The sequence below is a fragment of the Megalobrama amblycephala genome, linkage group LG19 (assembly GCF_018812025.1).
Source record: "Megalobrama amblycephala isolate DHTTF-2021 linkage group LG19, ASM1881202v1, whole genome shotgun sequence".
NCBI classification, from domain to species: domain Eukaryota; kingdom Metazoa; phylum Chordata; class Actinopteri; order Cypriniformes; family Xenocyprididae; genus Megalobrama; species Megalobrama amblycephala.
This window is the reverse complement of record NC_063062.1, coordinates 35,768,610-35,785,068: the sequence shown is the minus strand read 5'-3', so window position 1 is coordinate 35,785,068 and position 16,459 is coordinate 35,768,610. Positions and strand designations below refer to the sequence as shown.

The window sequence follows — 16,459 nt, the reverse complement described above, 5'->3', positions numbered from 1 at the left end:
TATGCTTGATAAGTATATTATCATGCAGAAACATACAGTCTTCAGCTTTAAAGCCAGTCCGTTTTTGCATAACATGATAAAACAAACCTGCCTTCACTTGAATATGACCCAAAAGCAGTAAAAGTACACAATTGAAAGTACTTCCTTTTTTTTCCCCCATGGAATGTGAATTTTTTCCTCATTTACATGCGATATTCATATTTTCCACATTCAATATCATAAGGCACCCTGTGATACTGACAACACCGCTCTAAAAGAAGGAATATATTTTGTACAATTTGAAATATAATACTTATATATGTGTGTGTGTGTGCTGTCAAACAATTAATCGCATCCAAAATAAAAGTTTACATAATATATATGTGTACTGTGTATTTTTATTATGCATATATAAATACACACATATACATGTATTTATTTAAATATTTACATGTATATTTGTATATAAATATTTTATATATAAATATATTTTTGTTAAATATATACATGCATGTGTGTGTATTTATGTATACGTAAATATACACAGCACACATATATATTAAACTTATTTTGGATGAGATCAATCGAGAAGTTAATCATTTGACAGCACTATTTTTTAATATGTATTTATCGATATATTCAGAATTTGTTGTGGCTACAACATTCAATTCTTGCTGAATTTCCTCTCAGAAGCTGGTTTCATTCATATGAGGTTTGGGGCTGGTGGAAGATGGAGAGGCGGGGCTTTCTTGTCCACCTACATTCTCATTGGACGGGGTCTCGCTGGTCGGAGAGGTGAGGGGTCGTCTTGGAGACGTGGGCGTTTGCGATCTGGCCGGACTGAGCGGTGAAGGAGCGGTGTTTGGTGCTGCAGGAGCTGGTCTTCTCATGGATGATGCAGCTGATGATGATGATGATGATGGTGTTGACAAACATGGCGCTTGCAGGGCGGAGAACGACGATGGGATTCTGAGGCCGAGTCGAGCCTCGAGCTCACTGCACACAGCTAAACTCCGCCTCCCTGCGTCCAGGCCACCCGTGTCCGAGCACTTGGCTCTTTCCTGACAACGCTCCACAAAGCTGCCTCTCCGGATGGCTCCGAGGCCGTCCCGGTCCTTCTCACGCTCCAGAGGCGCCCGGCCGGGGTGCGGGCTATTGCTGCCGCTGCTGGCGAGAGAGGACTGGCTGAGGCCGAGGTGTGGCGGCAGCTCGCGGGGTTTACCGAGAGGAACCAAAGGCGCCTGACGAGGCAGACTACCAGAGAGAGGAACCGGGCCCCGGAAACCAGCGGCAGCTCGGCTGCTTTCACATAACTGAGACTGAAGACTGCGGGGAAACACATGAGAGACTGTAAATAAGCAGATAGTGCCACATACAGGACATGGAGAGAATACAAGCTCAATACTAGAACTAAAATTGTTTAACCCTTAAATGCATGACTGTTTCACCAATCATTCTTACATATTCGGGTCTTTAACGACCCAGATCTATATCTAACACGGAAGGATCTCTACCTGTCGTGATAATATTAAACTCCTCTGATATTAGAGTAACAATTACAAAAGAATAAAATAAATCGTATTTTGTTACCTTTTGGAGCTTGAAAGGGTTCAGTTTGAGCAGATGTTTTATGCCATCACCACTGTCCTCGTCAGAGCTCATTTCCCAGTAAATTCAGCAAATAATAGGCTAGTTTTATGTTTGAGGTCACGAATATGAGCCCATTCGCGATCTCAAACGTATTCTCAAAACTATATAATTTTCAACATCTTCAAAATCAATATTTCGATCGCTAACAGCTTCACCGGATTAATCCTGTTACAGTTACAATCATATTTGATTGCGTTCAGTACTTGCTCTGCAGTAAATCGCTGAGCCATTTCATGTTTTTCTTATTATTTCGTTTTCTGTCTGAACGAGTCGTCACTTCAGCATTGTGTATCAGGCATTGCCACCTTGTGGAATAAAGGTGAATTGCACTTATTCTGTCATCTAAGATTAAATAATTATTGTGCAGAAAAAATATACATACACTCATACATACCTCGGGTCGTTAGCGACCCTATACAATTTTTACAAAAAATGAATACAAAAATAGGCATTCTTTTATAATTTTATGATTTTTTTTTCTTGTTGTATTCTTTATAATGAATTGATTGAGGAATACCAAGAAGGTTGATGTCTAACTTTAAAAAATGAACGAGGAGGAGGGTAGCGAATGATGTCCCGGGTCATTAAAGACCCGAGGTATGCATTTAAGGGTTAAACTGTCATTTTAGTGTCAATTATAATATACCATATTTTCTGGAAAAAAGTCACACTTGAATATACGTAGTAGGGTTGGGCATTATGCCACTAATGCTGTCGAAAGAAAAGTGGGTCCCACTTTATATTAAGTGGCCTTAACTACTATGTACTTACATCAAAAAATGAGTACAATGTACTTATTGGGTTCATATTGAATTGCAAAACACTTTTGCTGCTATTGAGGAGGATACGGGTAAGGTTAGGGACAGGTTTGGTGGTATGTGTAGGTTTAAGGGTAGGGGTAAGGTGTAAGGGATGGGTCAACAGTGTAATTATAAATGTAATTACAGAAATTAATTACAGATGTAATTACATGCAGGTATTTTTAAAATATAAGTACAATGTAGAAACATGTATGTACACAATAAGTGCATTGTATCAAATGATTAATTTAAATGTAAGTACATAGTAGTTAAGGCCACTTAATATAAAGTGGGACCAAAAAGTGTGTAGTGTGTTTGAGGGTGTAGGACCAGAGACGAGAGAAAGAGAGGTGTGTGTACCTGCACATAGAGTTGCGAGACGAGTGTGTGAGAGAGGCGGCAGGACTCATGTCTGGCGTTCGGGTCAGTGCCAGATCACACTGGTCCAGAAGCTCCAGCAGCTCCTCTTCAGTGGGACCGCCGAGAGCTTTAACACACAGAAACAGATTATGATCACTGCACATATGCTGCATTTCACATTCATTAATTCTTCCATGCTCACCTTTGATATCCACTTTCCCAGCGATCTCCATCGCCGTCGTGAGGTCCCACATCTGGATGCTGCCGTTGCTGTGTCCGCTGAAGAGGTACCGACGGGGCCTAGAGCCGATGCGGCTGGATCCCTCACACTCATGCACCACAAACGATGTGATGGACGTCCCGTCCACTGAGCGCACCTCACATACCCTTCAAAGGAGACATCATGTTTAGCACCCAAATGCCCATGTTGTTCAAGGACATTTTCTAACCATTCACACCAGTCAGGTGCTTTACTGTTCAAATTTGCTAGGGAGTTATATTAACTGACCTCTTCCCATTGGAGGAGAGCCTTACGTAGAGTTTATCAGTGTCAGGAACCACGCGCTGGATAAACACCTGCTGCTCGTCACGCTCCCCATACGGGCCTGCAGAAACAAGCATCAGTCAACCCAGTAAAATAAATATATACACACTGCCGGTCCAAATATTGGAATAATATGATTATTTAATGTTTTTAAAGTCTCTTCTGCTCACCAAGGCTGCATTTATTTGATCAAAAACACAGTAAAATCAGTAATATTGTGATTATGTTTTACTATTATTTTCTATGTGAATATATAGTAGAGTGTAATTTATTCCTGTGATCAAAGCTGCATTTTCAGCATCATTACTCCAGTCTTCAGTGTCACATGATCCTTCAGAAATCATTCTAATATGATGATTTGCTGCTCAAGAAACATTTCTGATTATTATCAATGCTGAAAACAGTTGTGCTGCTTCAGATTTTTTTGTGGAAACCATGATGCACTTTACGACTCAAAAATTTGGGTTAAATAAGGAAATTAATACTTTTATTCAGCAAGGACACATTAAATTGATTAAAAGTGACAGAAAAGCATTTTTAATGTTATAAAGGATTTGTACTTTAACCCTTGTGCGGTCTTTGTTTGGGAAGTACACTCAGGGTCTTTGGGGTCTCCATAGACCCCAGGCAACAAAATGCAATTTTGTAACAAAATACTTGTTTTTTTTTTTTAAACAAATGTAATTTTATTATGTTTATTAATGTTTTTACTCCATGTCTGAGCAGTTTTTGGAGGATTTATCATATTTATTAAATGTATATAAATAAATTTAAAAAAAAAAATTTTAAAATAGGTTTTTGTACAAAAACAGCTTTTTATGTAAAATTCACTTTATAAAAGACCCACATTTCTAAATTTCATTCATGGGGATAACATGGATAATTTGACATGGTTTAGTGTAAGATTTTTGCCCATCTTTTGGAAAATGCAGTTATAAAAGTAAAAAAACTATCATTTTTACCAGTAGATGGCTGCAGAGCTCCACTATTTGCTATGTGTTATTTGACTGACTGAAAGACATCTTTTCATAAGTTTTTTTCAGTTGGATTCATATCTAAATATTCTGAAATCACAATTATAACAATAAAGCCTACTTTTTGTCAAAGTTTAGTATTTTTTTGTAATGAAAAAAATCAGTTTTTCAATATTGTTACATTACGATGAGACTCCACTTAGAAAATGGACAATATTCATCCTCAAAATCAAAATTTTTGAAAAACTTATTGTTTTCAGTACAAAAAAATGCTAAACTTTGACAAAAAGTCATTTTTATTGTCTTTTATTGTCATAATTGTGATTTCATAATATTTAGATATAAATCCAACTGAAAAATACTTGTGAAAAGATGTCTTTCCGTCAGTCAAATAGCACATAGGAAATAGTGGAGCTCTGCAGCCATCTACTGGTAAAAGTGATATTTTTTTTACTTTTAAAACTGCATTTTTTTGCCAAAAGGTGGGCAAAAATCTTACACTAAACCATGTCAAAGTATCCATGTTATCCCCATGAATGAAAGTTAGAAATGTGGGTCTTTTATAAAGTGAATTTTACATAATAAGCTGTTTTTGTATAAAAAAAATATTTATTTATTTATTTATTTATTTATTTATTTATATATATAAATTTAAAAGATATGACAAATCCTCCAAACACTGCACAAATATGAAGTAAAAACATTAATAAACAGAGTAAAATTACATTTGTTTTTTAAAAAACAATTATTTTGTTACAAAATTACATTTTGTTGTCTGGGGTCTGTGGAGACCCCGAAGACCCTGAGTGTGACCCTTTTTTTTTACACTAACATGAAAACAAGATATCACTCCAATTTTTTTTTTTCTTTGTAGATCTAGAAAGTGTTAACAACTGTACAAAGTTTCATGTCATTTGGACAAAGAGAACATTTTTTTAATTGAGCAAACGTCGTTTGGGGTCCCCAAAGACCCTATAAGGGTTAAATAAATGTTGTTCATTATATTCTTAAGGACCATTATTAATAATTTAGCACTGATAATAAATGATAACTGAGCATCAAATCATCATATTAGAATGATTTCTGAAGGATCATGTGACACTGAAGACTGGAGTAATGATGCTGAAAATTCAGCTTTGATCACAGGAATAAATTACATTTTCAAGTATATCACAATAGAAAACAGTTCATCTAAATTTTAATAATTATCAAATAAATGCAGCCTTGGTGAGCAGAAGGGACTTCTAAATAAAGATCTTAATTATTCCAAACGTTTGGTCCTAAAGGAATGAGGCTGTCTGCTTCATACTGTTATTTTTGATGATCACTCAATTTTACCTATTTCAGTGCCAGCAGCACAGCCTCCATGGCCATCGATATCGTCCAATGAGAGGATCTTAAAGGAAGTAAGGGGGGTGGAGCCAGGCTGTGTGGAGATCATGCCTCGGAAACGCGTCACCGTCCACGTCCGGACGTGATTGTTGTCTGCACACACTGCACGGAGGAAGACTTTTAGAAAATGGTAGTGATTTATTTTACACTATATTCTGCGTATAATTGAGTGCATATGACCCCTCACCAGAGATGAGATGTTTCTCAGACAGCATGATCTTGGTAACCGGGCTGCGGTGGACAGAGAAGGTCTGGAAGAGCTGTGGACCGGATCCCACCGTCTCTGGATGCTGCACTATGACCCGCACTGTGCCTGAACTAGTGCCGTACGCGATCTCGATCCAGTTCCCGCTGTCACCTAAAGAGCACGAACATTTATCACATCCATGATACAGTGGAAAAGAAGTGTGCTCAAATGTACCGAATTCAAATATTAAAAATTTATTTTTCAAAAACTGTACATGCAGATAATATGTTAATGAAATCACTTAAAAGCACAATATGTAATTTTCGCCACTAGAGGTCGCTTATTCAAAACAAAGGTGTAGCTTGATGACACCGTGAATGAGCGTGTGAATCAAAGAAATCATCTGTGCACACTGATCTCGAGTCCAGCAGAGCTTTTATTATGCTTTTGCTGCAGTCGGCCGCTTCCGCTCTTTTCGTTGCGTATGTGGGGTAACGCAGCGCTGTTTTACATGGTTAAAACAATCATACTAAATACATTTGAGTGTGCTGAAAGTGTACGTTCACTCAGTGGCTGCTATGAGACATTTGTTGCACTTTACAGTAATCTAGATCGATATTAGTAAAACTGGAAACCCAAGGTAGCGCAGATATGACGTCAGTGACAGGCGATTTCTCTGGATTTAAACATTGTTGGAAACGTTTGGGATAATCTAAGTACACAAGTCAAAATACATAACATGGTAACACTTTATTTTAGGCTCTTTTAATTAGTTGCTTATTAACATGCATATTAGTACAATATCGGCTATCTATTAGTACTTATTAAGCACATATTAATGCCTTATTCTGCATGACCTTATTCTACATTCTTAATCCTAATCAATACCTAAACATAATAACTACCTTACTAACTATTAATAAGCAGTAAATTAGGAATTTATTGAGGGAAAAGTCGTAGTTAATAGTTTATATGTGTTCCCTATACTAAAGTGTTACCCATAACATTGTTCTAGTGGTTTTTGGATATTTTTAAGAAAAAAAAATCTTACATATTGTGTACACTTAAAGCCTGTTCACAGCAAGGACGATAATGATAAAGATAGTTCTAAAAAATATAAATATAATAGAATTTAGAATTTTATATTCTAAATATAAACGAATAGCAAAGTTCACACCACAACTATAACTATAGCGGCACAGAAGAACAACATCGTTGGCATCACTTTCAGAATGATTTTTTCCAGCTGATGAACGATAAAAACATTGACAGCCAATCAAAATCCATCATGCTCTAAAGAGCTTGAGCATTTAAAGTGGCAGACGACAAAACTACAGCGCAGCAATGATACGTCTGCTGGTATGGACACTAATATAATTATCATTCTTCCTGGTGTGAACGGGACTTTAAAGAGATTACACTTTCATGACTACATATTTTAAGTACACTTTTAAAAAGTGCATTTTAACTTTAAAATCATTTTTTAAAAAGATTGCTTTAAAGAAATACACTTATTTTGATGTGTTGACTAACATATTAAAGCACATGAAAAGTAAGGGAACACAATTTTTAATTGCACACTTTCAAAGACAATAGAAGTAATTATGAAATTACATATAAAGATGTACTTAAGTGGATCAAAAAAACACTAAAAAGTTCAACTAATTGCATTTAATGTAAATTTAAACTAATATATTGTAAATATTCAATAAAGTGTCTGAAAACACAATTACATTCATTTCGCGCTAAAGTATATTCTATTAAAGTAAATTAATTTTAGGGCTGTCAAATGATTAATCACGATTAATCGCATACAAAATAAAAGTTTGAGTTTGCCTAATATATGTGGATGTACTGTGTGTAATTATTATGTATATATAAATACAAACACATCCATGTATATATTTGAGAAATATTTAAAAGTATATTGATTTATATTTTTATATAATTTATATTATATATAAATACATTTTTTGTACATAACATATTTCTCTTAAATATATACATTCATTTTTGTGTATTTATATATATATATTATTTACACACATTACTCACACATATATTATACAAACTCAAACTTTTATTTTGTATGCGATTAATCGTTTGACAGCCCTAATTAATTTCGTAATAAGAGCTGAAGTGCACTTCTTTTTTTCAAGGGGTGTGTCATAATTGTGTGATCAACTGGAGCGTGATTTGCCTCTGGTCTAGGTGTGTGTGAGAAGATATCAAAGGGTTGGTGTGTTACTTGTTTTGGGCGTCAGGTAGACACTCAGAGCAGTAATAGCATCTTCAGTGGGATCTCGATACAGCTCAGTCACCAACAAATCATTATCCTTCATCCGCAACGGAAACTTCTGGACATCTGAAAGACACAGGCATGGACGACGTGTCAGTCATCAGCTTGATAAGCATCTAAACAATCATGAACGCACAGTAGTGGGTGGTATTCTTTAATATATCTAAAATTATAACAGCTTAAGCAAGTATAAATCACGTTAACTGCATACAGTATATCACAATATTACTGTTTTAGCTTGACATTCAACTATAAATAGTTTATATTTTTATATTATATAATCCTGTAGCAATGCCTAAACCAATGTTTATATGTGAATAAAAGCCTAAATTAAATGTGTTCATCATATAAAGTGATAAATCATATGGATTTATTTTACAATCTCTTTATGAAAGTTTTAAGAGTTTTGGGTGAATAGATAGACTTGCAATGGAGGGAAAGAAACCTCTCAGATTTCATTAAAAATATCGTCATTTGTGTTTTGAAGATGAACTTGACAAACATAAAACTTAACATAAAACAGATATTATTCAGGTCTGATCGTCACTTTACCTATATAGTAAATAGATCCATTATTACATCCTAAAATGAGGAAAGATCCGGCTGTGTCATAACTGTTGATGGGAACAACATCCTGGTTCTGCATAAAGAGAGGTGAAGACATCAGGAAGTGAGCGCTTCCTCTTGTTCGGTACACCATGAAGAAATCAGTTTCCTTTCAAATGTAATTTGAACAAATGCAGAAAACGTCTAATCAATCAGCTCTCAGCTGGACTTTACCTGCCAGTGTTTGGTGACAGCGTTCCACACTCCCACTTTGCCCGTGTGGCTGGTGGCAATGAGCTGATTTCCTACGAAGAACAAAGCCTCCACCGGCACATTCAGACTGAACACGCCTGCGGATCAGAACGAACAGAGCCTCGCAGATCAAGAACTTTGCTTTCCAGAACCAAGTGCATTATATGAAATGAGACCTTACCAATTTCACTGCCATTGCCATCAGGACAGATAGCCCACAGTATGATTTCCGTGCCAGACGCCACAGCAACCATCTTATCGTTGTCCCCTAGCGAGCCGCCCATGACCTTGGCATTAAGAGCCACCCTGTCAATCACCCAGTCCAGCCGAGGGCTGGTGAAGACCTGCTGCCATCCAGTAGACTCTTTAACCCTGAGCATGAGTGATGTCATGTTTTAAAACATCCCATATGTGCATCCAAATCATTGCTATTGGTGACGTGTTCAACGAGGAACCCTACCTGTAACAGACCACAAACTGGGCATACGCCACAGCAATCCAGTTATGATGACCACATATGATTCGGACCATGCCTGGATCAGAGACCGGACCTAAACAACAGAGCACATGATTCGAGAAATCATTAGAAATTACTATTTTAAATGAACAAAAGGTGTACACGAGAGAACTGTTTAGCTGGAAACAAAAAAAAGATAGTACTGAATACAACTGAGTAGAATGAAATGGAATAGAATGGACAAATTAAAGTACAAATGAGTAGAGTAGAACAGAGTAAAATAGAATAAACAAGGGAAAAAGTTATTTTGAGTAAAATAAAATGGAATAAAACAGAACCGAGTAGAATAAAATAGAGCAAATCATAGCAGAAATTAGGAGAGTAAAATAGAACATAATAGTATAAACCAGTAGAATAAAACAGAATAAAATAATCCAGAGTAGAAATTAGAAGAATTGAGTATAATGGAATGGAACTGATTAGAGCAGAACTAAGTAAAATTGAATAGAATACAATAAACTGGAGTAGAAATTAGTAAAACAGAACTGAAAGCAACTGAGTAGAACAAAATGGAATGTAATGGAACAAATTTGAGTAAAAATTACTAGATTAGAATAGAGTAGAATAAAATAGAATAAACAAGGGTCAAAATTGAGTAAAATAGAGTAGGATAAAATAGAATAAACAAGGGTAAACATTATTTGAGTAAAATAATAATTTTATATAACCCAGACCTGAGTAGATAAAGTAAGACTAAAAGAGTAGAAATGGGTCAAATAAAAAAGGAATTGAGTAGAACAAAATAGAACAGAGCAAATCAGAGCACAAATTAGGAGTAAAATAGAACAGAATAGAATTAACTTATTTTTTCATCCTTCTGAGATTGTCCCCATTGTAAAATCGAACGTTTCAAAATGTAGGAAATTCAACATTTGATAGAAAACACTTATTTAAAAATAAAAAATAAAATAATTACCACTTTAACCAGCAGGTGGCGGCAGAGTAGCATTTATTTGCGCATATATCAGCCATTTCCTCTAATCGTTTTTCACCTAGTTTCGTTTTTGACCAATTATTACACATTATAAATTAACTAGGTTTAAAAATACATTTTGTCAATGTGAAGTGTGAATGAATGCGATCACCACGCTTCCACTTTATAATCACAGCAGCTGTCAGTCAGTGCAGTGCAAGATCAATGATTTCAGCACATAAACATTTAATTTTTGATGCTTTTTTTCACGAAAAAGTGTAAAAACTGATGGTTGAATTGAATTTAGCCGAGGAGAACACTGAGGTATGTATTTATTTATTCATTTTTTTATGCCGTCTTTCGTTTGAATAACTAAATTAATGTTATGCCTGACTATTTAAAGGTGCCCTAGAATTAAAAATTGAATTTACCTCAGATCAGTACATGGAAATGACATACAGTGAGTCTCAAACTCCATTGTTTCCTCCTTCTTATGTAAATCTCATTTGTTTAAAAGACCTCCGGAAAACAGGCGAATCTCAACATAACACCGACTGTTACGTAACAGTCGGGATCATTAATATGCACGCCCCCAATATTTGCATATGCCAGCCCATGTTCAAGGCATTACACAAGGGCAGCCAGTATTAACGTCTGGATCTGTGCACAGCTGAATCATCAGACTAGGTAAGCAAGCAAGAACAATAGCGAAAAATGGCAGATGGAGCAATAATAACTGACATGATCCATGATATCATGATATTTTTAGTGATATTTGTAAATTGTCTTTCTAAATGTTTCGTTAGCATGTTGCTAATGTACTGTTAAATGTGGTTAAAGTTACCATCGTTTCTTACTGTATTCACGGAGACAAGACTGTCGTTATTTTCATCTTTAAACACTTGCAGTCTGTATAATGCATAAACACAACTTCATTCTTTATAAATCTCTCCAACAGTGTGTAATGTTAGCTTTAGCCACTGAGCACAGCCTCAAACTCATTCAGAATCAAATGTAAACATCCAAATAAATACAATATGTTGTATACAATACAAATACAATACAATGTTTATGCTGTTTAAGGCAGTCGTGAGCTCCGGGGCGGGGAGCACGAGAATTTAAAGGGTCCGCAGCCTGAATCGGTGCATAGTTAATGATGCCCCAAAATAGGCAGTTAAAAAAAATGAATTAAAAAAAATCTATGGGATATTTTGAGCTGAAACTTCACAGACACATTCAGGGGACACCTTAGACTTATATTACATCTTTTGAAAACACGTTCTACGGCACCTTTAAGTGACTATATTCTGATTATAAACTAAGTATTACACTACTGATGCTCAACACGCCATCAAATGACTCTCACAGGAAGATTTCAAGCTGGCTTATATTATTGCGGAAGTTCTAAAGAACGCTCCGTGCATATAGTCCATTCAGAGTACAATATAAAGGAAAAGAATATCATAGAACAGAATAGACCAAAGTGAATCGGTAGAATAGAAAATAGAATAGCTGAAAGTAAATATATTAGAACAGAACACAGTATGTCAGAGTAGAATGGAATATAACAGAAAATAGTACAGTAAATGAGAGTATGTGGAACAGAATTGAATAGAGAAGTGTAGTAAACTGAAGTAGAATAGAATACTAAAAGGAAGTGAAGGCAGACCTGGCACTCTCTCCTCAATGACAGCTCTGCCCAGTATGCCAGCGTTGCCCAGGTTGGGCGGCATTGTGTTACTCCTCCTCACAGGGGCTCTTTCCACCGGCCCCGCACGGCCACCCATGTACTGGGGTCCTGCCACGCTGTGCCTGTTTCTGCGCTTCACTGGGTACACTGCAACACACACACACACACACACACACACACTCGTCATCATGACTGAAAGATGCTGTCTTTTCATACAGTCAGGGTTTGTGTTTACTGTACCTGGAGGCGGCAGGTATCCATTGAACAACACGTTCCCGCAGGAGGAGCGATCCAACTCATCACACAACTGCAGCTTCCGCACTGGGGTGGGAAAGACCCGTTAATTAATGCCACAAATGACATGCAAACCTTCATTTCCTTTAATAAACATGAAGCAGTATAATATGTGAGAATAATCACCCAGCGGCGTAATCCCATAGAACTCAGCCTCGTGCATTAATAAGTGAACATCGATGGACCTGTCATAAAAACAGTTTCCATAATAAGAGACTTAATTTCACAGTGTTTAATAATCTATATCACAGTTAAAGGTGCAATATGTAATATTTTCAGTCCGCTAGAGGTCTATTCAAAACAAAGGCGTAGCTTGATGACGCCAAGTTTGAGCGTGGAATCTTGGGACATGTGGTCTTCACATCACAGCCGGTGGAAACAATCGGGATAGGACTCGGGAAGAAATCATGTTCATGGATGCGATTATTAACGTTACTGTAGTATGAAGCAGAGCAGGAGCGAGTGTTGTGGATCTGAACGAGGAGCTGGAGCGATTGATCAACACACGCCTCACAAGCAGCGGGACTTTTATTATACGCCATCAACAGGCAACTCCTCACACATCCCGGAGCCTTGGATAAAATAGCAATTTTCTCACGATTTACAAATAGTTGCAAACATTTGGGATATTGTAAGTACTCAAGCGAACAAAATATATAACACTGGCCTAGTGGTTTTTGGATATCATACTACAAAAAATATTACATATTGCACCTTTAACAGAAAAACACAGATTACGTTTACCTGGGATGAAGCTCTTTGGTGCGCAGAAAGTTCAGAATGGGAGCAAACAGAGACGGATCTCTGTCTATGAAAATCTGAAAAGACAAACATTACATTAAGAACCTTTAAATGGCTCAAGGAGTAAAATATTATATAATTATTATTATGATCATATGAATCTTACTGCTCCAGTCTCATCTTTAAGTGTTGATATCCGTCCACTTAATAAACTAGACAGAAAAAACAACAACACTTAATTATTATGCACCTATAGAAACAAAATGTATTATTACCCATATTATTGCATTTTTAATTGTCCTAATAAGATGAGTATGGTCAGTTATTATTATTATATCACCTTTTAAGCCCTAACATGATCAACATACAAACAAGAAGGAAGGATTTGATCTATTTTAGCTTTATCTGACACACAAACCTTGAGAAAAAGGAGTCAGGAACCCATGTCAGAGTCTGTCTGGAGGTACTGAACCTGTGTTTACATATTCAAAAATAAAAATAAAACATTTTTAGCCCAAAACTTGCAATAAGAGAGCAGAGTTACAGATCAGGCCGCTTGTAGAGGAATGCAGATGTTTATTACTGTCTGCTGCTCTTACAGTAAGTAGGATAAATGATAAACAAGTATTGTAAACTAGTTGTTATGAAGACTATACTAAAGTTTCTGCTGTAAATGAACAGTTGTTGTCTTGTTTCGAGCAGGATATTGCTTTAATACACAACCTTTTGCCCCCGACGTTCAGATGAATGATGTCTCCAATCCTCGCCATGGTGGTCGATTTCAAGGCAAAACATTAATATCTTATCGGATATTTAAGTAGGTATTAATAATATTTTCATGATAAAAGCTATTTAATTGTACTAGCCGTTGTGAGGAAACAGCGAAAGAGCGGAAGTTGTAACAGAATATTTCTTGCGGAAGTGGATAAGCGCTGTATTTCAAAATAAAAGTCATAAACTATATGATATATAAACATCAAATACGAGTTTTTCAGTCAAAACTAAAACTAAATCTACAACAATAGATCTACAAACAATAACTATAAACAATAACAATTACTATATATATTATATATATATATATATATATATATATATATATATATATATATATATATATATATATATATATATATATATATATATATATATATATATATATATATGTGCCAGTTTACTTACAGTTTAGCATAACATATGTAATGGCTGTTACATCAAAGCAAATTTGTCCATGTCTAAAATATTTATGAAACATATTGGTGATTTAGCAATCTATAAAACCATGCAAATCATTTAACTAAATATTATCCTGAATTGGTAAGCTAGCTTGTTTTTCCCCAAAGTGGCATCTATGAGGCAAAGTGAGGCAACTGCTGTGGGGTAAATTGAGCCAGTGTTTACCCCACCATAAGGCACTGAATTTACAGTGTAGGTTAAGTATAACTGCTATAATTTCACTGTAATAATATGCAGCTGGGTTATTTTTTTTTTATTATTTGATAGGAACAGTGTATAAGTCCACTAAATCCTTCTCTGATATGAACCAGAAGATGTTTCATCATATACAGTTGCAAGAAAAAGTATGTGAAAATGTGAATAATTTTAATAAAATAAGAGGGATCATACAAAATGCATGTTATTTTTTATTTAGTACTGTCCTGAGTAAGATATTTTACATAAAAGATGTTTACATTTAGTTCACACGACAAAAAAAAAAAAAAAAAATAGCTGAATTTATTAAAATGACCCTGTTCAAAAGTATGTGAACCCTTGATTCTCAATACTGTGTGTGATTACCTGATGATCCACGACTGTTTTTGTGTTTTGTGATGGTTCTTCATGAGTCCCTTGATTGTCCTGAACAGTTAAACTGTTGTTTAAAGTAGCTTTAAGAAAAGAAATATAAATATTTGTTAACTGATATTTGATAATTAAATTAGTTTTCATCTTTTAAAAGAGGTTATCTTCAAAATGTCACATGGGTTTGATTCAGATTCAGTTAGATGGTCAGTTTACACCCACCTACTGACTCGACTCAACTTACCCCTAACCTGGGGCAAATTGAGCCACAGGAACACTTTTTTTTATACGAAACCATATTTTTAGAGCCTTTTGTCATAGATGTATTCTGATAATTTAAAATGATAGGAAACATCCTGAAATTACTTTAAATACTTTCATTGTACTTCTGCCTCATTTTCCCTTATTGTGAGGACCACATAAGTAAAATATGGCTCATCTTACCCCACTCTCCCCCTATATATTAAAAATAATTAACTGACCTTATATTATCCTTATATGACCTCGCATACTCAGGTTGCAGCAAGGTGTGTATTTGTGGGTTTGTTTGTTTTTTCTTGGTGAAGAAATGAATGCATCCAAGTGTATTAAAATACAGTTTATTAGTATCAGCAGACTGAGTTTATTACATTTATTTTGCTCAGTGTTTCAAACTCCACAAGAGTGTAAATGCTTCAAAAGTACAATCCTGTGAGCTTCATTGGTAGTGAGAAATTTACTTGCATCCTGGAATTTATTTTAAGGGGCAGTTATATGTTTATGAAGGGATTTCTTATGTAAAAACACATGCCATCCATTTATGCAAAATACAAACCCATACTAAACTTGATAAAATACAGTATATTGAAGCATATTATAAAATTATATATATATATACATATATATATATATATACATATATATATATATATATATATATATATATATATATATATATATATATATATATATATATATATATATACATACATATATATATATATATACATACATATACATACATATATATATATATATATATATATATATATATATATATATATATATATATATATATATATATATATATATATATATAGCCTGACATATGAAATAAAGAAGGATATTCTGATGCTTGCAATGTGAATCAATAAGATATTTATCACAGTAGTGACATAAAATGCATATAAATATCAGTCATCTGCCAATAATATGTCTTAGTAAGATGATATTTAATGCTTAGTTTTGTTATCAAAGCTCTGTAGTTTTAAAACATATAATGCTATTCAATGATTGAGAGATGAACAAATAAACCTTCCTTAATATCCTGATGATTATATTTAATACTCACATTTCAACATGATATATCTAATAAATGATGTATGGATAATCAAATAAACCTCAGTTTCTTCAGTCCAGTAAGTGTTCATCTTGAATTTAGTGCTGTCAAACGATTAATCGATTCAAGTTTTTGTGTTTACATAATATATGTGTGTACTGTGTATATTATGTATATATTTAACAAAATTTATTTTATATATA

At 34.8% G+C, this 16,459-nt stretch overlaps 1 protein-coding gene across 1 annotated transcript; it reads right to left on the bottom strand.

The window, feature by feature from the left end:
- Window positions 1-431: 431 nt before the first annotated feature.
- On the bottom strand, window positions 432-13,911 carry shkbp1 (SH3KBP1 binding protein 1). The gene is made up of 18 exons (XM_048168412.1): window positions 13,862-13,911; window positions 13,557-13,610; window positions 13,305-13,350; window positions 13,142-13,215; window positions 12,524-12,582; window positions 12,344-12,424; window positions 12,083-12,250; window positions 9,444-9,534; window positions 9,165-9,355; window positions 8,966-9,081; window positions 8,738-8,825; window positions 8,135-8,251; window positions 5,887-6,057; window positions 5,646-5,801; window positions 3,298-3,394; window positions 2,992-3,176; window positions 2,790-2,916; window positions 432-1,305 (listed from the first exon to the last, which is right to left on the bottom strand). Exons 1-18 carry the CDS (start codon window positions 13,906-13,908, stop codon window positions 666-668), a joined length of 2,508 nt encoding a protein of 835 aa, XP_048024369.1. The 5' UTR covers window positions 13,909-13,911; the 3' UTR covers window positions 432-665.
- Between the last annotated feature and the right edge of the window lie 2,548 nt (window positions 13,912-16,459).